Source organism: Dunckerocampus dactyliophorus, chromosome 14 (genome assembly GCF_027744805.1).
Source record: "Dunckerocampus dactyliophorus isolate RoL2022-P2 chromosome 14, RoL_Ddac_1.1, whole genome shotgun sequence".
In the NCBI taxonomy this organism is placed as follows: Eukaryota; Metazoa; Chordata; class Actinopteri; order Syngnathiformes; family Syngnathidae; genus Dunckerocampus; species Dunckerocampus dactyliophorus.
This window is the reverse complement of record NC_072832.1, coordinates 13371201-13396942: the sequence shown is the minus strand read 5'-3', so window position 1 is coordinate 13396942 and position 25742 is coordinate 13371201. Positions and strand designations below refer to the sequence as shown.

Here is a 25742-nt window from a genome sequence, read left to right as displayed (position 1 = left end):
TTCAGTGGGCACTTTCAGGACTAATGCAACTTCTTGGACACAGTAGCAGTGCAGCAAATATGCATTTTGTAAGTGTTATACAGTCGTCCCTCGCCACTGTGATTAAAATTTTACAGCTTCACTCCAGTATGGTTTTTCAAAAATATATTAAGAAATCATGCTGCTTTGTGGTTGAACACGACCTTTTATTAGTCAAAACATGTGCTTTTAAGCAAATGTTATGGGTTTTTTTTTTTGCCAAAATGTCATTTTCAAGCATAAAAATACAAATATAAGGCATTCAAAAGACGCATTGAAAGACGTTGATGATATGCAGTATTTTACTGGTCACTAGGTGTCAGTAATGTTACAGTAATGTTTGGTGAAACACACAAGACCTGATGGCTGAAACAACAGGCTTTTATTGCGGTTTTAATTATTTCACAACAGATACGATAATTCTTAATAAAAACGCGGGCTACTCGCCAAGCTGAAACTGAAACTCTGAATCCCCAACATCACTTCCTGTCCGCCTTCCAGTCAGCTCCCGTAGGGAAGACATTTATAGAAACACACATGAGCCCGAGTCTTATTTATGTGTTAAATGGCTTATTTACTGTTATTATGTTTATTATATTGGGTAATATGTGTTAAGGGGATTTGAGGGTTGTTATTGCATATTGGGAGGGCTCTAATAATGTTTAAAAAAACATATTTACAAGGACGTAAGCAGCTTTTTCATGCTCTGACTTAGAAAATATTCAACTTATAAATAAGGCATCCTACTTCGCGGAAATTCACTTATCACAGTCAGGTCTGGAACCAGTTAACCAAATAAACGAGGGATTTCTGTAATTACATACTCTACTACAGCCTTGTGGTCCACCATTGTTGCTTAAAGTGTGACGTACTGATGCATGTCCAGACTGAACACTTAACATAAATACTGTGTGCACACATACCCTTTGTTTTTACCAACTACTACTTTGGGGTTTTACACGGAACAATGCCTTTTAAGAGTAAAACCTGCGCCCTGAGACACAATTTTAAATGTTTGTGTTTTGGGGCTCCAAAAGTCTTGTGCAGGGGTCTCAAAGTCAATTTCACTGTGGGCCAGTGGAGGTAGAGTCTGGGTGAGGCTGGGCCGCATCAAGTAATGGGAGTAGGGCAGGGAATCTCAGGGTACCTCACGATACGATACAATTCACAATACATCCATGTGATAACACCACTGTCAGTTCAGTGTTGGTGTTTACTTGCCCCTGTAAGTATGTAAGTAACACTGAGCTTGCCCGGATGTTACGGGCTGCAGTTACACTACTCTTTGATGTCCAGTCGCGGGCCGCAAGATACGATTTGGTGGGCCGCAAATGGCCCGTGGGCTGCGGGTTTGAGACCCCTGGTCTTGTGATAAGATTTTCACAGAAAAGAGGCATATCATTGATTTTGTGGAAAGTAAGATCACACAAGCTCACTGAGTGTTTGTGTACCAGATGGATGCTTGAGTGTCGGCTTTGTCCGACACTTGACTGGACTGAATGCTTTATGGTGACATGCCTCCAAAGTATCACACACATTCATTCAGTTTTTCATAACCGCATTGTGAGGGTTTGACAATATACAATCCCATTCCTTAAAGTGTCTGTAGGCTAACTAAATATGTCTTACATTTCTCAGCATGCTTCAGTGCACACACACACACACACACACACTTAATCTATTCGCTGCGCACACAATTCACTCTCCATTGTTTAGGGGAATTAACAGTGAATAGCAGGTGTTGAGATGTGTTGAGTGAAAGAGATGAGAATGACCCCAAACCGGTGGCCTTATTTGTTATGTGATCCCGAGCTTGTGGTGGCGAACAAAAGTAGAGGTCTCTCGTCTTCATTGATAGTGTTTACAGACATTGAGATAGTTTCAAAAAAAAAAAAAAAAAGAGAGAATGTGAGAGAGGCGAGGTCTAGTCAGCTTCAATTACGGCCCCATGTAGTTCTCCCAGAGGTACCGTATAGGGCCTTTAAGGGGGAATCAATGAGGTGACAAATTGTTGTGGACAGCGACCCTTTTTTATTTGTTACGCTGTTGTAGCATGCCTGAATGCTGTGCACCCATTTGTATTTGTGTGGCTTATTTTCTGCTAGTGGTTTTAATAGCTTGTTATCTGTCTAAACTTGTTTTTAAATGCTTCGTAACGGCTGGGCACATACATCGGCGCTTACAGATGCTCAGGACAACATCCCGCTCGCACTGTTTCTCAAGGTTATCTCTGCATTGTCGAAGCCTTGTGTTACCTACTAGTACTGATGGTTTGGTTTTTCACTTAATTCCTTTCACATAGTAGAAAATAGTAACTGTCAAAGAAAACTGAAACATTGACAACTACCTTGACGGTCTTTGTTGCATGCAAAAGTGTTTTTATTTATTTATTTTTTCATTTTTGTTTTTGACAATTTGTAAACGATTACAAAACTTTAAGGATATTACATGTATGGCGCACGTCTTCAAAAGACCGCAAGCAATAAGGGGGTGCCACAAATGTCACCCCCTGGGGTAGCTGAATTTCTTCACATGACTATACAGTACAATGTAAGCTGCCATTTGACTCCTCCTCAGTATTGATGACTGTACAGCAAAGTGCAGACAAGTGCAAATCCCCCTAAAGCTCAAAGGGAATGGAGGAGACTACATTTGCTCTTATTTTTAAGTCAGCACGGCTGAATGAGTGGAGCAGGTATCTCATCATGGGGAGACTGCTGCTTTGCACTTATTTGCTTTGGCTCCCCTTAGACCTGTCATTGTCTTTGAACCCCCTTACGCTGTGTATGAATTCACCCACTGTGGGAGTAATGAGGGGCAAAATGGAATAAATAAGACTGTGTACAACAATTATAATGTATTCCAAATGAGTCACAAAGTACAGTACCACACTCGCCTATGGTCCAGGGCCATGGTAGGTATCTGTCCAATTTCTGTGTGTTTGTTATTAATCTGACTCCTATGAGATATTTTTCCTCATTATTTCCTTTTACAGCATCCCAATTGGCATCCACGAAGCCATGTTATTAATTCAACACATTTTCTCTTTGTCTCTGCAGGGAAAGAAGAGTATGTTGCAACCTTCAAAGGATCCGAGTTCTTCTGTTACGACTTGTCCTTGAACCCGATTCAAAGCAGCAGCGATGAAATCACATTGTCATTCAAAACCCTCCAGAGGAATGGACTGATGCTCCACACGGGCAAATCGGCCGACTACGTCAACCTGGCACTGAAAAATGGGGCCGTCTCACTCGTCATTAATTTGGGGTCTGGAGCCTTTGAAGCTCTGGTGGAGCCAGTCAATGGGAAATTTAATGACAATGATTGGCATGATGTCAAAGTAACAAGGAATCTACGTCAGGTAACAGTACAGAGGATGATGAGAGATTTAAGTGAATAAAAACATGCACTTACTGTCTATCATTAACTGCTGTATACTATGGTTTGTAGACGTAATTAGATTACTGAATCAACGTTGGTATATAACAGGTGAAGATATTAAACAAAACCAGGTGAGCAGGACATCGAGATGTTAATCGGGGTCTCTATTTCATTTCAATTTCAGGGAGAAAAAGCACACATTGCCTTTGGCTTTGAGATGCACGAAGAGAATCTTAATGTTTATATGAGTTTATAAAATATGAGCCTGTTGTTTATCTTGATGATTGTTGATATTCTCTATTGGTAATTGGATGAGACATCAAAGCACTGCATTGATCGGCAACATGGATAACTGAGTGTTCGGTATAGTACTTTTGACACGTATTAGAGTTTTAAAGAGTTTCTCAGCACTGGGCTAATTATTTGAGGCCATTCTACACTGGACAACTCCAAATGCTGTAAACATAAGTAACATAACATAAGACACTTTCTCTGAACATGCAGAGATCTTTTACAATATCCTCTATTCAATGTGTATTTCTAAATTGTTAGAAGTATTGTGGTGATAAAATGAATATTGGATAACGTTTGGTATTTTCTGAAATGATGATTTAATCTTGGATATCTGGGGAAAAAATAGACACAAAAGCCTGACAGGAATGTCATGGTTTTATTGAGTGGCTCTGATATTAACTCTAATTGCATCCTGTAAAATAATTTGCAGTGGAAGTCATTACTGCAAAATATGCACACAACCTGTGCTACACAGAAAATATCGACAAATTACAGGAACGGTGGCAATCCAACGACAATCGTAACCTTTCGTGTCCACCCCCGTCACACTCGTTAAGTCGTGTGTGAAGCGACGTCTGTTTTGTAAAGCAAGAAGCAAGGCTATATTTATGGGACCAGATTACGCCACATGAATAAAATGTTATGACGTTAATTATGTACTGATATCTAAAATCATGTGTTGTCAATCACCACGATTTTTATCACTGACATGGATGTTTTGAGTGCCATGTTTTATTCGCCACTATTTTTCATGAACTTAACATTTTACGGTTGTCTTTTTACATATTTTTTTATGACGCTGCAGTGATTGAACACAGTTTAAAAAAAATTGCAACGTATGAGTGCACCTCTACTTTAAATTTTGACACCCTTGTCAGGTTTTCAGTTAGCAAGTTTGGAGAATGTATCATATTCATCTGCAGAAATCCCATTGCTACATAGCTTTGTTCCTTAAATGTCAGGATGGCCGATTCGAGGTGTCTGTTATTATACTCTTTGTATTAAAAAACTGGCCTGGGGATCATCCATGTTAGTTCTCCGATTCTTATGATTTAAGGGAATTAAATGAGATAATTTTAAATAATCTGTGATTTACAGTAAATGATATGGAACATGAACCAAGTAGAGTGAATGTTTGCAAACTAATTGCAGAACACATTTGACTATAAGCCGCCATCATAGCAATGGCAGAAATGTCCTCAATGCATTGCTTTAAGCAGGTGCATATCCACAGGGCATTCTCATGTCCTACAAGTAACCAAAAATAGGCAGGATTATGTGTCTTTCACTGTGCGATAACTGTTCCCAGTCAGTCAGTAGGGTGCAGCGAATAAGCTTAACTGAAATATGTGTGCTTGGGAGGTGGCTGATGTGCCTACTTCCAGGAAAAACACTTTGACAAGAAGGGTTCATCAGTAGAAGAAACCAAATCAGAATAATGTAGACTGGCTTGATTGTCATTGTCAGTGCCAATGCCTCGGTCCTTAAAAAAAAATCCTCCTTCAATCAAGTGAATTCAGGGGTTCCTGGGAAACGTTGCACAGAGATCCAATGTGTTTGGCGCAGATTGTGAATAGGGAATCTCTTTGTAAATCATGTAACCAAAATGCTAAAGCCTCAAATCTTATTTGTGCCAGTATTTGGGTCGCATTTCATACCAAATTAGTGTTATTTGAAACCAAAAAAAACAAAACTGACTTTTGTTTATTCAGTTGGAAAGATTATGTTGAGCTACAAAAGACCACTGGCAAGAACCAGAAGCATATAAACTCTAGATTAAGATGTCTATGAAAATCGGGCATTTCCAGATATTCCTGCTCATTTGGTGGTTGGTCTTCACCTCAGAACTAAATGTAACCACATAAAAATGTATTACTGTATAGAAACCCCGCCAAAATGGTTTTAAATAGTCAAAGGAAGCTAAGCATATTAACTGCCTGCTGTGTGGAGGAATCGAAATTGCTATCTTCCTCGTGCTGTGGCAGGGTATCCTTTGCTGTCTCTCACTGCTGTCAAGTCAAGTGGTCTTTAAGTCCATCAATACGACTGAGAGGCGGTGTAGTTTTGGTTGACCCCGGGAAATATGTGAGGCTAGATTGGCCCTGAGGCTAAAACCAAACACAAAACCACCTATACAGTATATGACAACGGGCAAAGAGACTTTAAAAGGAAGGTCAACCGTTTACTCTCTTCCCATCTTAATGTTAATGTCTTAATGCACCATTTATACAAAGACATCGTTTCTTCGATTCAATTGTCCGGTTACATGTTGCAGAACATGCTGCAGAGGATGTTGCTAAACACAAGGAAGAGCATACATTAGCGAGTGCTTGGTTGAGTTTTAGCAGTGTTATTGACTAGGTCTGCTTTTTTCTTGTTACAACTTATTTTGCCCTATTTCCTCTCTGTTACTAACATGCTTTGGAACAACAAACTAACATCATTCATGGAATGTGTCATTCTACTAACCAGTATGGTCTTTGCCGTTTTAACAATGTACTAACAGTATTATTTATGACCATCATATATGATTTGAGTAACAATCGTTATTCTGTTCACAGTTTTTAATTTCCTTTCTCCCCCCTTTTCCACAAAGCACTCAGGCATTGGACACGCTATGGTAAACAAACTACATTGTTCGGTAGATATCATTATGATTGTTTCTTAGTTTGGGTTTGCCGTGTGTTTTGTTTTCTTTTTTTCTTTTTTTTTACCGTAGATGTCATTTACAAAAACAGGTAAATTGCGGTTGGTACTCTTCAGCTTACTTTGAGACCTTCTTACCCTTTTCATTTCTTTTTTTCATTTTTTTTTAAATTTATAGTATTCCTCCTCATGTTCTTGTTTCCTGTCCAATTTTGTCTGAGCCACTCATTTAGGACCATCGTTTCAAATACATGAAATAATAGGGACGCTTTGCTGTCTGGCCGGCCGGATATTCTTCTGTTCTCCAATCACTTTGCATGGCGTGCATTTTGACTACATGTTGCGTCACACCGCCCATTTGTCAACATAAATGTGACAGTTGAGCTGTGGTTGTCTTTGGTGCTTCTCTGGTGGTTTTTCATGCCTTGTTGTGGTTTGGCAGTGTTTCATATGTTTCTGCATGCATCTGATGCACTGGCAAGGGTATTAGTGTCCATAACCCAATCAAAAACATTTTCTTTTTGTGTGCAAATAATCAAAAAGAAAAGACAGTGACATGCATGCATATTTTGTCTGAAATGTACTTTGTCCTTCTCTTATGCTAAGAGATGATTGCACCTTTCCTAGCATGTATTCCTCTAAACTCCTGACGTAATAGCACACTTTGATTTCTTTTTCAAACTTCTAGGCGTACTAATACATGGTTAAGTTAAACTAACCCAGTTGACGTTCTACTAACACCATTTTTGTGTCTGCCAAGCAATTTTACGTTGCAATACTAACACTTTATCCTGGATACTTCACTAACACTAAAACAGCCTTCTTTTGGGGGTCCTCCAACTAATCATCTGGACAAAATATCTGTAGAAAACAAGAAAAAAGACACGGAAAACAGACATGAAAATGGGTTTTTGAAAAAAAAAAAAAACAATTGAGGAAAATCTGTCGGTTAACTGGAAGAAAAGAAGGTAACTGCATTTTAACAACATGGGCTGAGTGTAGTGTTTCCTTTTCCTGTGCTTTGTTGTTTAGGTAACAATATCCGTGGACGGAATTCTGACCACCACGGGATATACACAAGAGGACTACACCATGCTGGGCTCTGATGACTTTTTCTACGTTGGAGGGAGTCCGAGCACAGCAGACCTGCCCGGATCTCCAGTTAGCAACAACTTTATGGGCTGCCTCAAGGAGGTAAATACCACTTATACAGTATATACGTATATATATATGTATATATATATACAGTCTGAAGCTAGTGGGGATTAGAATAGCACTTTAGGAGACAACAAACCTTCCTTCCACAGTGGAAGGTATTTTGCATCCACACCTCAAGCTGAGGGCATTTCACAGTGTCCTACATTCCAGAGGGGAGAGAAGTGGTCAAGTCAAGAAGATCAGCACCGCTACTTAATGCTATGATATTATTTACTGGCTCACATGATCTAGTTAATGTAAAACATCATAAAAAAATCCAAAATGATGCATGTTAGGTTAATTCTAAATTGTCCACGGGTGTGAATGTGAGTGTCAAAGGTTTTCTGTCTATATGTGGCGTTTGATTAACCGACGATCATCCCAGGGTGTAGCCCGCCTCTCGGACACAGTGAGCTGGGATAGGCTCTAACGCAGTGATCCCCAAACAACTCATTTGGTAGCGGGGCGCACAGAAAGAAAAAATAATTTCCATGATGTTTTATTTTGAAAAGTGGCCGGATTCTCTCTGTTACATCCGTCTCACTTGACGCATGTCCATTGTGCGTGTGCTAACTTTCTCTCGCCGCACAGATAGACTACTATTGTATTTTTAGCATTTTTGTTTCATCTCATATTTGGTGTCAAATGCTGATACTATGTGGGAATGCATAAAGGTAAGTTTTGATGACTTATTGAGTGCTAATGTGCACATTTGTCTCAAGTGAATTCATGCTAGCACACTGAATTTTACCACTCACGTCAAACAGCCATGTAATCATCTCTCTGGAAAAACTCCAGAGATAACAAATTAGATCGCTATAATGTACGAATGAAAGGGATAAAATGAACATTTATAATGACTTTTACCTTTACTGAACACATAGATGAGTGGAGGGAGGAGGGGAGGGCACAGAGGAGTCACGCGGATTCTGTTTCATTCTCGTCCATTAAAAAACTTTAAAGAGTGGACGGTTAGAGCTGTATACATGCTCATTTGAACTTTATTGTAAACTTTAGCAACAGGTGCAATCATCATTACACACACTGGCCGGGCTCACTTTCTGTTATGTCTCCCTTAAAACCATTCCCTCTGCAACCTGTATTTAACTAGGAACCTTTACAAGTTCTGGCACTTGCAACTTACCGTAATTTCCGATGTAGAAGCCGCTACTTTTTTCTCAAACTTTGAACCCTGCGGCTTACACAGCGGTACGGCTAATATGTGGTCATGTTCTAATCTCGTGACATCTCCTATACTTCAGAACTACTACTAATCATTTAAATATGTATTTTTGGAAAACGCTATTACTAAGATAGTCCATCATAAGGGCAAAAAAAAAGTTCAGGAAACCGAGATGCCGAGAAGCCACCATTCTCGGCGTTTGCTAACCCTGTCGTTCTAGTTGAGTGGAGCCGGGTATGCATGCACACGCTCCAGTTTACAGTGAGCAACAACAAGCACAATTTATACTAAAATCAAATGTATAACACGTTGTTGGATTTGGATAAATACATATACCGCCAAGATTGCAAAGCCTGTTATGATGAATGAACACAAAAGGAAAGTAACATATGAAAGCGGTGACGTATTGTAATTTGTGCAGCGATTGCGTTGTTGACACATTCTGCACCTGCCGGGTGCTACACACACTTTGATGACTCAAAATCGGCCTATTGTACCGTGGTTCTTATGAAGTTCAGAGCGATAACTCCAGCAGAAATAGTGCGTAATACCTAGCAACTCCCCAAGTGACTCTACGTAAAACTTACGTAATGTACATAGACGTAATACACGTCATATCCACTCATATATACTCATATCGTATACTATACATCAATAAATAGAAATACAGACACAATAAAACAAAACAAAAAAAGAAGTTGCTATCTATCCATCTAACAATGAATGTAGACGCGTTCTTATTCTTCTTTTTGTTTATGGCAGGTCGCAGCCAACTTTTAGGTGCATAGCGCCACCTACTGTACCAGAATGTAGACGCGTTGCTCGCATGTAGACGCCTTCTTCTTCTTCTTTTTGTTTATGGCAGGTTGCAACCAACGTTTAGGTGCATACCGCCACCTACTGTACCGGAATATAGACGCGTTATGCACATGCGCATTGACAACCCGGTCGTCACAATCTTCTGTCATAGAAAACACACGAAGAAATGGATATGATGCCACTTTCAAGTTAAAGGAGATGGATTTGGCTGTCGGAGAAGGAACTGTGCAACTTTTGCACAAGTCTGTTAGTGGACGCTTGCAGCCTGGAGCAGATAAAACACTATCTTCAACGGGTTTCGAAAGGCTGGGAGTACTGCCAGAACCGAAAAAGAGAGAGAGGCCGACAACGCGTGTAACGAAGGAATTATGACACCGTTCAATTCTGACACGGCAGGGGAAGACTTTCGTGGTTTTAGTACCCAAGAGGACGACGATCAATGACTTTTCTGGTATGCTACTGTTATCTATGTTACATGCACTATTCGGCACTGTTTAACTAGCCGTGTTGGACCACTGTTAGGCACGCACTGTTTGGAAAAAAAGCATTTATTTTATGAAAAGTTTTTTTTTAATATGTGTATTGTATTTCTGTGCACTAAATATCCCATTTTATGACGTGGACACCTGCGGCTCATAGTCCGGTGCGGTTTACTGTATGTACTTGTATATACAAATCTGTTTTTTCCTCTAAATTTATTAGGTGTGGTTTATACACCGGTGCGGCTTAAACACCAGTACAGTGCTTTATCATCATGGTGTTTTTTTTTTTGTAGCCGTAATGTTAAAAGCACACAGAACACTCAGCAATACGCAGTGCACTTGAAACAGAAACTGAGTTGCTCATCGTTGTATGTATGTTCCATGAACAAACAAACCGCCCACACACACATAATAAAGATGATTACTGGATTCCCTGCCCGGAATCAACTCTGTCAACTCTAAAAGAAGTACTACCCAACCCATTCTTCACAGAGACTGGGTCACCAACGCATGGATGCATTGTGTGGGCACTGTTTGGCCGTATGATAACCAACACAGCGTACGAAAACTGAGACATATTTTTGGCAATAATTTTCATCAAAAACCAGGGAGTACCAAAACCGAAATCCACTGTACTAACTTTCTTCATATTGTATGACTCGGGATTTGGTCTACTTAAATCAGACATTGTTCCATCTTTAGACTTATTCGAGGGAGAGAAATCATTAATTTCTCTACTATCCATTCATTTTCTATGCCGCTAATCATTAGGGTCGTGGGGTAAGCTGGAGCCTACCCCAGCTGACTTCGGTGGTACACCCTGGACTGGTCGCCAGCCAATGGCAGGGCACATATAGACAAACAACCATTCACACTCACATTCATACCTATGGACAATTTAGAGTTGCCAATTAACCTAACATGCATGTTTTTGGAATGTGGGAGGAAACCGGAGTAAACGCATGCACGGGCAGAACATGCAAACTCGGGTCTTCCCGATCTCCTGACTGTGTGGCCAACACACTAGGCCGCCGTGCGTAGTTTCTCTACCATACGGTTGATAATGTATGCCATTCACATTCAACTGCAGCTGTATTTTTTAATATCCTGCTTAATAGGGTTTGTGACCTAAATCATTTACTTAAGAACACTTATGGGAAACATAAAGATACCTGCCTGGAAATTATCTAGCACAACGACCCATGCATGTATCTTTCTTTCACTCATCTTCTCAGTTAAAGCACATGTTTCAAAGCGCCTTGAGGGCTCTTAATGAGCTTAAGGACCACATCTATATGTACTCAGCAGCTTTTTAACAGGCCTAAATGATCAGTAAAGACACTCTTTCTTTTAGATATGATGTGACCCAAAAGGAATTGTATTGCGGCTTTTAAGTATATTTCTATTGATTCCATTACTGATTATATTCTATTGGCACATGCAAAGCATGTGAGCTTTAAAATAGCAGCACGTCCCGTAGCTGATGGATGACCTGTTCCCAAGTGGGCTGATGTAACATCTGTGTGCAAATTCCAGTAAGTCGTTGCCATGACGACTGTGTTAGTTACGATGGCAAAACAAACACTTCATTGTCACTGCTCTACCTTGATGACAAATTAGCGCTTCTCTAGTGCATCATTATTCCAAACAAAGTTTCTTAAATCTGAAAGGTGCACTTCACGTCTGTAAACAATTCATTTGGGTTTATTAACTGTATGTGTTGAAAATTCAAAGCTAAGTCTCGTAAAATTCCACATTCACAGCCGTAAGTCCGCCACGTCCACGGCCACACACATTTTCTTGTACACAAAACACAATTTTGCAATCTCTACATTGGGGCAAAATAGCATCACTTTCTTCAGTTTTGATGACGCATTTATGGCATTTATCTTATAGATTCAATGTCACTCAAAAGGGAACTCACACAAATCTCTGGAAACAGTTGCTGACATTATTGGAACCTTATTGTTTGATTAGTTAGACATACAGTATCCTAAATATTGGAGTTGTGTGGTAATGGGTGATAAATGTTCATTGGTGATTTATTGTTTTAGTCTTGGAGGGGGCAATGTAGTGATGCAATGTTATTTGTTTTTTTTATGTACTGTATTGTGAATATAAAAAATGTAACCCCTCCGGTCTGTCACAGGGATCAAAGAGTTGAGAGCGCTAGCCATCAAGCTAAAAGCCCGAGCTGTCAACTTGATGTGACTTTTAACACTTCAGGAAGTGAGGTTTACAGCGTACTCTTGCACAGACAGTCACAACATCAAATTAAAAGCACGAAGTGAATACATTTTGCGCTCCAGGCACACAGTTTGTTTTTCAGAGAGATTATAACATAACGTCATTCTTAGGTGTGTGGGTGACAGCAGTGTGCTGGCATGAATTGTGCACCGAACAAATATGCACATTAGCACTAAGAACAGATATAATAGCGTCATCAAACCTTACCTTTATGCATTCACACACAGCATCAGTGTTCACAACAAGGATGAGGTGAAAGAAGAACAGGAAAAACATAAGCCTGTCTGTGCAGCGTCAGAGAAAGTCAGCATGTGCACAACTATGGTGCGTTCAATGACCGAGGACCGTCAAACAAAGTGGGAAGTGTTGGCACGCTCCAAAACACAATGAAACAAAACAACATAAACATAGAAAAACTGTGGGATTTCTAACTGTGCAGTATATTATCATTTAAATAAAATAATCACCCTTTTTTCCAATATTGATATGCGATCAAATTTCATGTAGGTATTTACAAACTGTGTCTTTTTTTTGTCATTGTCAAGTTTTAGGTTTCGGATCCCTGTTGTAAAAAGTAATTTAATCAACACTCACTTCCTTTCCAGTACTTAAGGAACATATGATTCTGATTAATTGACCATAATGAATTTCTCTGATTACATAAGGCCTGATGTTTTATAAACATCAAAGCTTATACAGATTAGAAGAGGAGAAAAATATTCTAAGAGCATAGCAGTTTACAAATGAATGCAGTGCTTTTCAGACAGATGCATGTAATGGACACCATATACGGAGCAATGCTTTCCACAGTGTGGAAGGCAACCAGTTTGAACAACTGTATATACCTCAAGTACTCTTTTTGTGCAACAAGTATAATATGACAAGCCTCCACTTTCATTTAACGGGACCTATTATATTCATTTTCGGGCCTTTGTATTGAGTTCTGAACTCCTATAGAGCAGCTACACACAATAAACCCGCACAGAAAGTTTTCTAGATCTTCCAGACCCCGCACCTCTTCCTGCAGTATTTCTTGCCTTTCACCCAAACGGTCTGCGTAATTTCCTCAACCCCCGACCCTCCTCCATGTACGCCTCCCGCCAAGCCCACTCCGCTGTGATTGGTCACAGTCCCAAGTGCTCCCAAGGACTTCAGGACAGCTGCCGAAACCATTTTGTCCGATTACGTACACAAAATAAACAGTTAAGACACTGATAAATTATTACTTACAGCTTGTTCTTCTGACTCTTCAGCACGACTAAGCAACGTTGGTAAGGCGGCGGACTTCAGCGACAGTTTAGAGGATAGTCCAGCTTGTTCACAAAACAGTCCCGTGTGAAGTGCCGTCGACAGATGAGCATATTTTTCTCTTGCTGGCCGGGAATCGGCAACTCCAACCGCTTCTTGCCTGATGCTTGCCTCTTTAGGCACACCCGAACAAACATTTCCTGGGAGCCATTGTTCGACGTGCTAACACCGTGTTGCCAATATAAGGAAGTCCGGGTTGCATTGACGTCAATGGAACTCGGTGTTAAAAAAAACTCTGCAAAACACAGCGTGCAGAGCCGACTAAAACTGCTTTCAGGTGTCACTTCCAAATGCGCAAACCTCATTATCTGACGCGTTGGCATCGTTTAACACGAGAATACAATATTGTAACAACATTTATAAGTCAGAAAAGAGGAAAAGCATAATAGCTCCCCTTAAAATATCACATGATCCCAAATAGTAATTTTCCAGTGCTGTTTATCGAGGTCAGTGTTTTAGTTTAGGTATAGGGAGACTACTGTCAGCTTTCTCCATGATCCACAATATTTGTTTTGCTGAACCTCAACAAAATACTGCCGTCATGTTCCCCCTTTCCAAAAACTCCCAAATGAGGCCATTTATGAATAACCCTACTTATCTTTTATTGGAAACCCTTTCCCTAAAACATTAAGAAATGTCTCATTAGAACACTGGACGTTGTTGTTATTGGACGAAAAAAAAAAAAAGCAAGCCTTGTCATTACTGCTCCACTTACTCTAGATACGCTTTCATTATGCAGATTGGATAATTATGTGGTTATTGCTGTATCTAATTTGTTTAAGACCCATTACAGCAGCACTCTTCTTTCTGCAAAGTGGTCCTTGCAGTGCCCCCTCTTCACACAATGTAGCTACCATTTTGCTTAGCAAAGAAGCTTTCATCAATAGGTTGTTGATTTACTTACATGGGCAGCCTTTTAATGTGTATTGTAAGGTAGACTAGCATATTCTATGTTTTGATGCATAATTTCCTTATAAGTCACTGTGCAAATAGAAGTAAATTCAAATGTACAATTTACCGCTGCTCTCTTCAGCATATTACCTCAGTAGGGTGCGCTAAACGCACAGTCTCTATATAATGGTAGGAAGATGAAAGCATCTGATTCTGAATCGTTTTGAGCATTGAATTGTTTTCATAACAGTGCATGATATATGCTCTGCATATAAAGTCTCACGCAGACTTTTGTCATTTGCGTCCTTCTTAAAGGCACATTAATTCTGTTTTATCTTCAGCATTTCATTCCACGCATGCGGTCAGAGTGACACCGTCTCACATTTACACTTTTAAACCCAAGGCATGCTCCCTGATTGAATAGTTTTCTTTAGTCGCCGTTATTTATTGTGAACTTGACTGTTCTGTATTTTACAAAGAGCAAGTGAAACTGAGTACCATTGTGATCAAACCTGTAGAAACGAGCTCGTTTTGAAGTAATCCGTAAAAGCGCAATCACAACCAACTGAAATGAAATTATACATTATGATGAATTATTATTGGTTGAAAACCGTTTGGCAACTTAAAGCAATGGTGACTGCTTTAAATGTCCTCTATCATGCAAAATTGACTTTTAATGAGGTTCTAACAGTAATATGTGTCCCGAGAGCAGGGGTCCTAAATTCCATTTGTCCAAGCGAGAGAATTGTTATTGGCAGACACTGAGGGCCTATGCTAATAAATAAAAAAATAAACATTTCTATGGATATATTATACAATGTATATAGATAGAGCCACTAACTCTATCACAGTTTTTCTATATATATATTCATTTAAAAAATCAAACTGTTCTGTAGTTGACTACGGCCTATTATTAGTGCATATTTAACTGGCTAAATGAACAAAAATGCAAATATAAAGCATTCCGAAGACATACTGTGCTCACGCGTTCAAAGACGGCCTGGGTGTGTTCATGTAATGTAGCATCTTCATCAAACAAGCTGCAGTATTTTCACAGGTTAGTGGTTGTGTGTAATAACTGTGTGTGTGTGTGTGTGTGTGTGTGGGTGTGTAATTATAATGTACAAGTACGGAAATGTTATGACTATATGAGCGCGTAGTAAGCAAATCAAATGAAACAAACCAACAAGGATTTGAAGCGATCGGGCAAAAACCCTTATGATTTTCTCCATGATTTTCATGAGGAAGGATTTAGATTGTTGTTGGGGGGGGGGACTGGCTTATCTCTGCCTGCTTCTGGGGTTGTATGTTTACAATGAGACACGGTGAAACAGTGCCCATGAAAAGGAAAGACAATTGTTTTTATTTTCAATCATTTTATTTTATTTGACATATCCATCGTCTGTTCTATAAAATAATCAAATAATAAAAGTGAAATTAATTGCAGACCTTCCATCTGTCGCCCCTCATTATTCTGTCATGACAGCTCCTCAGCCAGAGTGAAATTCAGTGCCTGCTTTCTTCATTACGTCATTTTAATTTCTGTTAGCTACATCAATGTCCATGTCATTAAAGCATTGTACCCGTATGACTATTTTTATATGACTTTTTATATTTCATTTTTATTTGTTCACATGTTCACCTGATACCACCCGGGTTACAAGTGAAAGAATAAAACAAAAATGGTTAAATAAACCATTAAAATAGAGTGGTAATTTATTGCAGTTCATCTGCGCAGTGTGTATTTGTTGGTTAATGTTGTGGTAAACTTGCACATTCATGTCATTGGGGATTTTCTGCCAGGCTTCTCTCTTGCATTAAGCAGCTGCAACCGTGTTTCCTTTAGCAAGTTGAATATCTTTATATTCTTCACACTTAATATATTAGATTGTTCTTCCTGACTGTAAGTTGCTGTGCTTCCGGTGTATTGTTCATGTTTGTGATGGTCATCTGACGCCAACCCCGCCCTTTAAGGTGCAACTTCACTTCCGGGTCACACAGGATTTCCAATCAGTCGTTATCTGTTTTGTCCATATTCCCGTTATGGACAAAATTTGAATGTTTTCGTTTTCGGTCTGGACACAAATATTGAAAAAAATGAGTCTGGCAACCAGTCCAGGGTGTACCCCGCCTGTCGCCCAAAGTCAGCTGGGATAGGCTCCAGCATGCCCCTGTGACCCTAAAAGAGGAAAAGCGGTACAGAAAATGGATGGATGGATGGAGTCGTTATTTAGTTTTCTTAGTTTTGGTTTTAATTTGAAAAATGAATGAATGATACACAGATGATACACAGATTAACATAGGCTACTTTTGCAGCCATTACCCACGAAACTCAACCCTGAACCCCTGACATCACTTCCTTTCCACCTCTCTTTCAGGTCCTTTAGGGAACACATTTATAGTAACACACAGCCTTATGTCTTAAATGGCTTATTTACTTTTATTTTGTCTACTACATGAGTGTAAAATTGACTATAGTGCTGTTATTGCATGTCTACAGTGGGCTAGTAATGTTAAAAAGCATATTTATAAGGTTTTAAACAGGTTTTCTATGTTGTAACTACGAAAATATTACATTTATAAATAGGGAATCCTACTTCACAGAAATTCACTTATCACAGTCGGGTGTGGAACCAATTAACCGCGATAAACTGTATATACTGTACATATATAGTACTTTGTAGCAATTTTCAGTGTTAACCGACTGATATTACTCTAGCAAGCAACTAAAGTCCAGAGTCGTGCGTGGGTTCAAATATAATAATCCAGAACCGCCGCACGTGGACTGTGTCAAAGTTGTGATATTTAATCTGAAGGTGCCTCCGCAGGTTACGTTCCTTCAAAACAGCTAACACACACCAACACCGCTCACTAGCATAAAGCTGCAGACACACAAAATGTTGTGTTAACAGTAGGGCTTCCTCAGCATTTTTAAACTGTCTAAATTCCAGCATCAATGCTATCTGTTGTTCTTCATACACTGTTGTGGGATCTGTGAAATGTGGCACCTTTTGAAAATTCTAACAAATGACACTAACACAAAGAACAATTTCACAAACGTGAATCCGTGCTCAGAAAAGCATATTATTGAAAGGCAAAACAACAGTGGTTATGTTAAAACATATAGAAAAGATTTGACATGACGTCACCACGGCTACTCTGATGGTTGTTTGTTTGCCCTCAGGTACATTAGGTAAAGCCTCATGTAGCAAATGCATGTTGTCTGAAAAAAAGTACTATTTCACCCAAGTTAACCCTTAACCATCCTTTACAGATGACAATTGGGATTCATTTACCATTTACAGAGTACTGCAGACTTCTTACTAAGACTACTTTCTCTGTGCGGGCCCGTCAGATCTATTTTTTGGGAAGCAAAGCACAAGAAAGAGTAAAACAAAAATAAATAAATTCCCTAAGGCATTCAGGCCCACTGCGCTAATTACTTTAATGGTACACTGGTCACATTTATTTTCCAATTAAAGTGCCTGGAAGTCAGTCAGAGGCACCTGTAAATTCTAAATGTACATTTATCATTTTCTTTCACTATCTGGAAAATGGTAACCTCGTACATTACATCTTCCTACTCCTTTTCGGACACTTGAATTGTGCAAGTGTAAATGTGTAAGATGTGTAAACATCTTCGAAATAAACAAAATAGAATTGCATTTGAAGGATGACTCCATGGTGTCTTTCTTTCCTTTTTCTCATCAGGTTGTGTACAAAAACAACGATGTAAGACTTGAGCTATCAAGGCTGGCCAAACAGGGGGATCCGAAGATGAAGATCCATGGTACTGTGGCCTTCAAGTGTGAGAATGTGGCCACTCTGGACCCGATCACCTTTGAGACGCCTGAGTCTTTCATCGTCCTCAACAAGTGGAATGCTAAGAAGACAGGCTCCATCTCCTTTGACTTCCGCACCACCGAGCCAAATGGACTCCTGCTCTTCAGCCACGGAAAGCCGAAGCAGCAGCCAAAGGATTCCAAAAGTCCCCAGACTCTCAAGGTGGACTTCTTTGCCATAGAGATGCTGGATGGACACCTATACCTGTTGCTGGACATGGGCTCAGGGACCACAAAGACCAAGGCAGTGAATAAGAAGGTCAATGATGGCGAATGGTACCATGTTGACTTCCAGCGGGATGGCAGATCTGGTAAGTTCAAATGTTTCTTTGAAATAAAACACCAATCAGCTCCAGTATGTAACAAGCATGGGAAATCATATTTGTCTTCCTTGGGTAAAGTCATGGTATAGTCATGTAAAATTATAATTGCTTATCGAGAAGTTCAGTATTAGCGTCCTTATTGTTGAACACTTCATGACCAATACCAGTATCAACCGATATCTATGTAGGTAACAGCTCTCCCCCCAATCTAATGAGCACAATATGCATCTCTTACTGTGATGGCATTGGATGCATTTCACAAACTAGAAAAGCACTCGCCGACATGCACTCCTCCCAATATTGTGATTTACACCATAAATATTAGTCCTACATTTATTTTATCCACATATTCAGATTCCTCGGCCATGAAAACATACTATTAGCAATTGGATTCATATTGATATCAATACTAGTTCAGTAGTTATTTACAAAAATCTCATTTTCTGCAATGGCGGTTTTCTTCTGGATGTAGTTCCATAGCTTTTGAGGATACAATAATCAACAATCTATTGATTTGCACACTCCAGATTCCACAGAGTCTTCTATATAATGGTGTTTGTTGCACGTTTATTATAGCTTCATTTGTTATCTTCCGATGATGAAAATGTCCCCTATTTTTTCATATTCATAAAAAACAATACTGATATGACCCAATGTCTTTTTTTTTGTGAACCAATATCTATCTATGGGGCACCATGTAGTCTTCGAATTTCGCGTCTTCACTCTATAGCGGTTCTTTAAAAATATATGGATAATATAAAAATATATGAATTATTGAATCAGTTAAAAATTTGTTTAAAATGAATATTTAAGCAAATTGTATATATTTTTGTCTGAATTAAGCATTTTCAAGTATACAAATGGCTAAATGAAGTAAAATACATATATAGAGCATTCAGAACATGCATTCAGAGGGTAAAATATGTAGTATTCTATACTGCTCACTCTGTGTCATTAATGTGGCTGTTTGTTAACATTTGTGGGACATGCAAGCACCAGATTTGATCGCCGGAACAACCAACTTTTATTACAAGCTTGAATTATTTCACAACAGGCATGATATTTCACTTATCACAGTCGGGTCTGGAACCAATTAATTGCAATAAACGAGGGAATACTGTATTGCACTGTATTGTAGAACATGCCCGGAACACCAAAACCACACCAAAGTTGAATTTTATGAATCAATCCTTTAAAACGAAAGGCACACTAATTGCATTTGACCTTTCATCTTTCTGTAATTCAAAATAGTACATAAACGAGGTGTTGTAAATGTTGTAAATTCTATTTTAAAATATGGATGTGTGTCCTCACCAAATAAAATAATCATACATTCGGGCAACATACTGTATATATGTCTTTTTAAAATACATTCATTAAATAATACAATTTATTTATTTATTCTGAACATTTTCGCGTCGGCTAGAGCTGAAAATCAACGAGACTTTCCTCTGCAAAAAAACAAAAGCTATCTTAATTAAGCTCGGATTTATGCAAAGTAAAAATAGAATGTATGTAATAATATAACTGTGATGGCAGTCTCACTCTACGATTGAAATTGTTCCTGTGGTTAGTATTTTCCATGAACCTTAGGAGAAATACACACTGTACATTTAGCAGCAGGCGCTTGGTCTTCTCACTTGAAATGGGGCTTTAAATATATGCCATACGTCAGCCTTCCAGTCATGTCTGCCACAATATATTTTTTGACCCTTCTCCCGACATGTCCCCTAAGCTCAGATTTGATGCTCTGGTCCCTTTTGATTTGGTTATCTAAGCAGCAATTTGTTAGTATGTGCTTGGAGCCAAGCCCTTGCAATGTCATGCTGTAAATTAGATGTACTCCTTGACCGTTTTCCACTCTCCAGCTCAAGAGTTTGAATTTGGGTTTCATTATACCCTGAAGCAACACCAAGGTTTGAAGAAATGGAGCTACATTTTTACAATAGTGGCAAAGCTTTGGGTTCAAATTTAGGTGTAATAAATAGAGATCTCTCTTTTTTTGCTGTTTTTTTGTAATTACACTTTACTCTGCACTATAAAGCACTGATTAATGTGTCTTAGACTCAACAATGACAAGGAAACAAAAGCAACATAGCTTTGATTATGGTGGGTCAAAGAAAAGACATTTCCTATTTTAGATGGTGCTCATTATCTGTCTTGTCCACACATACGTCCTCCCGAACATCTAGTTGTGCTTTTTCTAGTCACTGTTCTGTCTACCCTGTCTGCGTTTCCATGGAAACAAGAGGTAGTGTCTCCCAGGACCAAGACAGTTGCTGCACAGTGCTGTGCTGAGCTGTGCACTAATGACATTTAAGAATAATTTATCTTGTTTTCATCAGTCATAGCATCAGTGCTTCCACGCTAAAAGGAACAAAAAAAGGTCTCTTTAACATCCCATGTGAGAAGACTGGCAAAACAGTTAGCATTGTGATTCAAAGTTTTTCTATTTTCAGTCGAAACACTTCAAAATCACCGGTGCCTTTTTGTCTTTGCAGCCCCCTTTTTAATGCCAAGCAGCCCTTCAAGTGAGCAGCCCTCTTACATCCCACATTGTCTATCTTGAGATTCATATAAAGTTGAGAACGCAAAGCGTTATTGTTTGATGCGCTCCTGAGCTCAAATGGAGGCATTTGCATTTTTTGCAGTTTTTCCTTTCATTCTGAAAGGCCCCGTGCAGGGTTCACTCCCACAGAATCATTCATGGTTCAATCAGTTGCAGCTTTTGTGAGCAGAACTGTAAAATTCACATTAAATAGATTTTTTTTTTTTTATTTAAGTTGCGGCAGCATTACTATACAGTGGAACCACCAAAGAAAAATACGCTGCAAAAGTGGTATACTGTAGATTAACAGTAGAAAGATAAACAATAATGTAAAGGGTATGTAGCACAACTGCAATGGCATGGAGTACAATAACTAATTAATAGCATGAAAACTACCAACGAAGTTTATTTACAATTTTAGCATGCTTTAAAAGTGTAAACACCTACCAGTTACCACAACTGTATGTGTCTGTTAGGCATCTTCTAAAGTGGGGTACTTTTACTTTGTTGTTTCCATCCATTTGTGTTCTATGCCTCTTATCCTCACTAGGGTCGCGGGGGTATGCTGGACCCATCTCTTTTAGAAAAAAATATTAGCTATGACATAACAAAATTAAAGTCAACCAGCGTCACATCACCGATGGCTGCTGCATCAGCCAGGGTGATTATTTATCTATAACCGCCATAATTGCAGAGAGGCTGTTACATTGGAACCTCAGTATTCGTACGCCTCGGTTCGTAGGATTCAAATTTTAATTAAAATTATTGCCACAAATATGTCCCGGTTGTCGTTATTTTCTTTCATTTCATTTCTCGGTTATGGTACGAACAAACAGTATAACAAACTAGTTGAGCGACTACACAAAGCATCCAAACATTGGTGGTGTGTGAGTGTTTTATTTGTTCATGGAATGCACATAGAACGATGAACAGCTCTGTATCTATCTCCTTTCTTCCTCCTTTTAAGCATTGCGCTGTGTGCTGATGAGGTGTTCAAACGCACTGCGTATTTCTGACTGTTAGACGAATCTGTGCTTTTTATTATTTACGACGGCTGCAAAAAAGTTGCAAGTGCCAAATATTTGTCAAAGACGGTGATAAACTCTATTGAATTCAAGAAAGTAGTCGTAGAAAAGTACGAATGCAGCGTCTGATTGTAATGTAAAGGTTCCTTAGTTAACCAGCTTGCAGGGGGAACGGTTTTCTGAGACACATAACAGATAATGATTACCTGCAGCTGAAGAGTACAATAAAGTTCAAGTGAGCCAGTATACCGCTCTAACGATCCTCTCTTTAAGGTTAAGTTTGTAATGGACTAGAGTGAAACAGCTTCTCCGCATCCCCTCCCTCAGTGTTCAGTACAAGAAAAGTAACGTTTAATGTTCATTTATTCATTTCATTCATCATTTATATATATATATATATATATATATATATATATATATAGTGGTCCCTCGCTACAGCTTTCACCGTTCACGGATTCTCTTTTTCTGAAACTGCAATTTTGCACGTTTTTTTAACGCGCATTGTGTTTTGCATAACTGTTGTATGTGTCTGTTACTGTATTTGCTGCTACTAGTAGAGGGTGTTGTATACTCACGTGAGAGTTGAAAGACGTGTCCAGCTGGGGTAAAGATGTCGTCCCTCCACCTCCACCTCAATATAGAGCCACAATAGTCCTGATTGGCTCAGGGAGAACCCGCCCATTGTGTTCTGCGTTCTGATTGACAGTAGACCATTGTCATCAATCTCCTCCGTGCAGCACTGCCATGTTTCCTGTTGCTAGCAATCATATATGCTGAAGGAAGGCAGAAGTTACTCAGCTGTAGGGAGCCCGTAATACTGTAAATGAATCTTCGGTTCATGGAGGATGGCGGGGAGGGGTAAAATACTACGACAGGAGCAATATGTTTTACGAAGGATGTAAAAGCGCTAAAGCCAAACGGCGCCGAGGCACAGTCATTGGAGTGAAATACGCGTGAGGTACTTAATAAATTCTTTTGTCCAACTTAGTAGGTTGATCATCGAAATTTGAAAAAGGCGCTATACAAGTGAAAGACCATTTACCTTTTAAAACATATATAATAATTGTAAAAAAAGTTGGCTACTTTGCGGATTTCACTTTTTTGCGGGCTATTTTGGGAACCTATCTCAGCGATAACAAAGGTAACACTTTTTTCACATGTTTCTGCATGTAAAATTATAATTATTCTCTATAAAATGTGTTTTGTGTTCATATTTTGGTGTCTGGAACAGGTTAATAGGATTTACATTATTTCTTATGGGAAAAATTGGTTCAGTTTTTGTTGGACGAAACAGATTAATGATGGACTACTGACAAAAACCGAGGTTCCACAGTATTTTCGAGACTTGAAATTTTAAAGCTCATATATAACAGCTCATATGGTCATGTTTTAACAAGTATATTGCAAAACACAGCAACAACAGAACCAATGTTATAATACATTAAAGAGCAGATTGCGAACCTTTCAGCATTGATAGCCCTGTTGAGTTCATTGTAAACAACAGTACAGGGAGTGTAACGCAAACAAGTTTCTCACCAACAGGTGTGTTTCACAAGCAGCATTTTAAAGTGCTTGCAGAGGTAGATCAAGCTGCTGGATAAAGCTGCTACATAAAACCAAAATTAGGAGGTTGCCTACAGCCACACCTAATGTATTTTGGCCCAACGCTAATTATAGAACCCAGTGGTTATTTGCTTTTGTAGACCACACACCTGGTGACTACAGGAGACATATTTGAGTCGACCATCAGATTTTTCACTTCATATTAGAATTGAATATTTAAATTGAATATTTGAATATATTTGTTATTTTACAGGAAAATAATTCAAATCTAGTGGGAGTGAGAATCAGAAAGCCAAAACATTTGGCACAATTAGCTAAGTTTCAGATGTTCTATTAATACCCCAGCACATCACTGAAAAGTGCACCAGAAGAGCCAGATGTAATTATCTGCAGACGGGTCTTCTATGAGCAACACTTTGAGCTGCATTTGTGACAATAGTGGATAATGACTCTGCTCTATTTATCTGAGCTGGCTCTTTCTGCAGGAAGCCAGTGAATGGGCTTGAATGGATGGACTCCAGCTCTCAGACAGCATCTTGTAACCTCAATACATTAGAGACGCAAAGCGACACTGCTTTTACGTGAGAGCTTCTGGGCTGAGTGCTGTGGGTCACAGAGATAGTACATGGGCATTGCTCTGTTGTGAACCCTACTTCCTGCCACAGCACAAATACTCTTACCACACATACACATCAGGAATATGGCCACATTCATGCACATACACACACAGAGCAACACATCTCCGTAGCTCTCTCCCTACAGAGAATCCAATCACACAGAGAGATTTGGCCGTATCGTCCTAACTGGATTGTAGTAATCCCCGGTTTAACACATTTTGGGGATGTGTGCGTGGGGTTAGGAGGTATCATGCCAAGTTGCGCCTGGCTGCTGATGCAGGAAGTATGAGAGCTGTCTTTTAGGCTCCATAACCTCTACTTTGTTAATAGCAAGTAACACCTTTGGAAGCCTCTTCAAGTTGGCTGTAAGGGGAAACTTCATCATAATTAGTCTATTGTGCACAGTTTGATCACGCTTACGATCTTAGTTTATCCACGCTTACGATCCTAGTTTATCCTGTGCATAACTCTGCAGATGTTGCTATTGTGCTTCTTCATCTGTTCTCTTATCTGTCATTGTGCTCCCCTCCCCTGTGCCCTTTCCAGACATCTTTATCTCCATGTTCCCATCTTGTAGTAGATCCATCTCCTCCTCTTTTTATGCTCTGCAGCAATCTCACACACACACACACACACACACATGCAAACGCACGCGCACACACACACACACACACACACACACACACAGCCCCTAACCCTTTTGGCTATGAATAATGTTCCAAACATAGTCCGAAAATGTGTGCGTTACAATCCTCCGTGCTACTCGCCTGGTGATGGCACACGTCCCCATGAGATTCTTTAGTGCCTTCTGACAATGTACCTTGACCGTGTTTACACACTTCCTTTACAGGACTGCGACAAGGAAGCAGAGCACTCTGAGCCCATCTTTTAAATATGCTGACATCCTTTCGTCTCCCACTTGCATCAATTTAGAAAGCCAACCTGTGGACAAAAACATCCTGGTTAGATTATTCATGCAATAATAGCATTCACGTGTAGTATGTGTGTAATGGAATGTAAAGCCATTCGGTGATGATGTTTACTCTCTGTTCGGGCTACAACATTGTGATGGATCGATCACAGAAACATTTAGTCGGATTATACATTCCATAGTAAATGTCTCTCAGGCTGGATTTAGCGGGGCAGACATTGATATACCCCAGACAACAGTCAGTTCAATTGGTTGCACATTCCTCAGTATTGTGGATAAGTTTTAGCACATTTACTTGAATGTGAGATACATTTAGCAAATTGGTTCATATTTTTGTTTGTTTTTTCTCCAAAGCAGATCGCGACGCACAGTGATTTTTTCATTTGGGACATGCAAAAGCAACTTTGTTTCGATTCATTTTCACTCA

General features: G+C 39.3%; 1 protein-coding gene across 20 annotated transcripts in view; it reads left to right on the top strand.

The window, feature by feature from the left end:
- The window catches only part of LOC129193610 (neurexin-1a-like), a 310368-nt gene that overhangs the window by 102444 nt on the left and 182182 nt on the right, over positions 1-25742 (top strand). For 13 of the 20 annotated variants that reach the window (XM_054797932.1, XM_054797931.1, XM_054797919.1 and 10 more), the window contains 4 exons: positions 3078-3379; positions 6290-6313; positions 7372-7533; positions 18178-18619. In XM_054797932.1, coding sequence (XP_054653907.1) covers positions 3078-3379; positions 6290-6313; positions 7372-7533; positions 18178-18619 — 930 coding nt within the window. The remainder of the gene's footprint in view (positions 1-3077; positions 3380-6289; positions 6314-7371; positions 7534-18177; positions 18620-25742) is intronic. The other 7 variants (XM_054797924.1, XM_054797923.1, XM_054797922.1 and 4 more) reach the window with 1 other exon arrangement.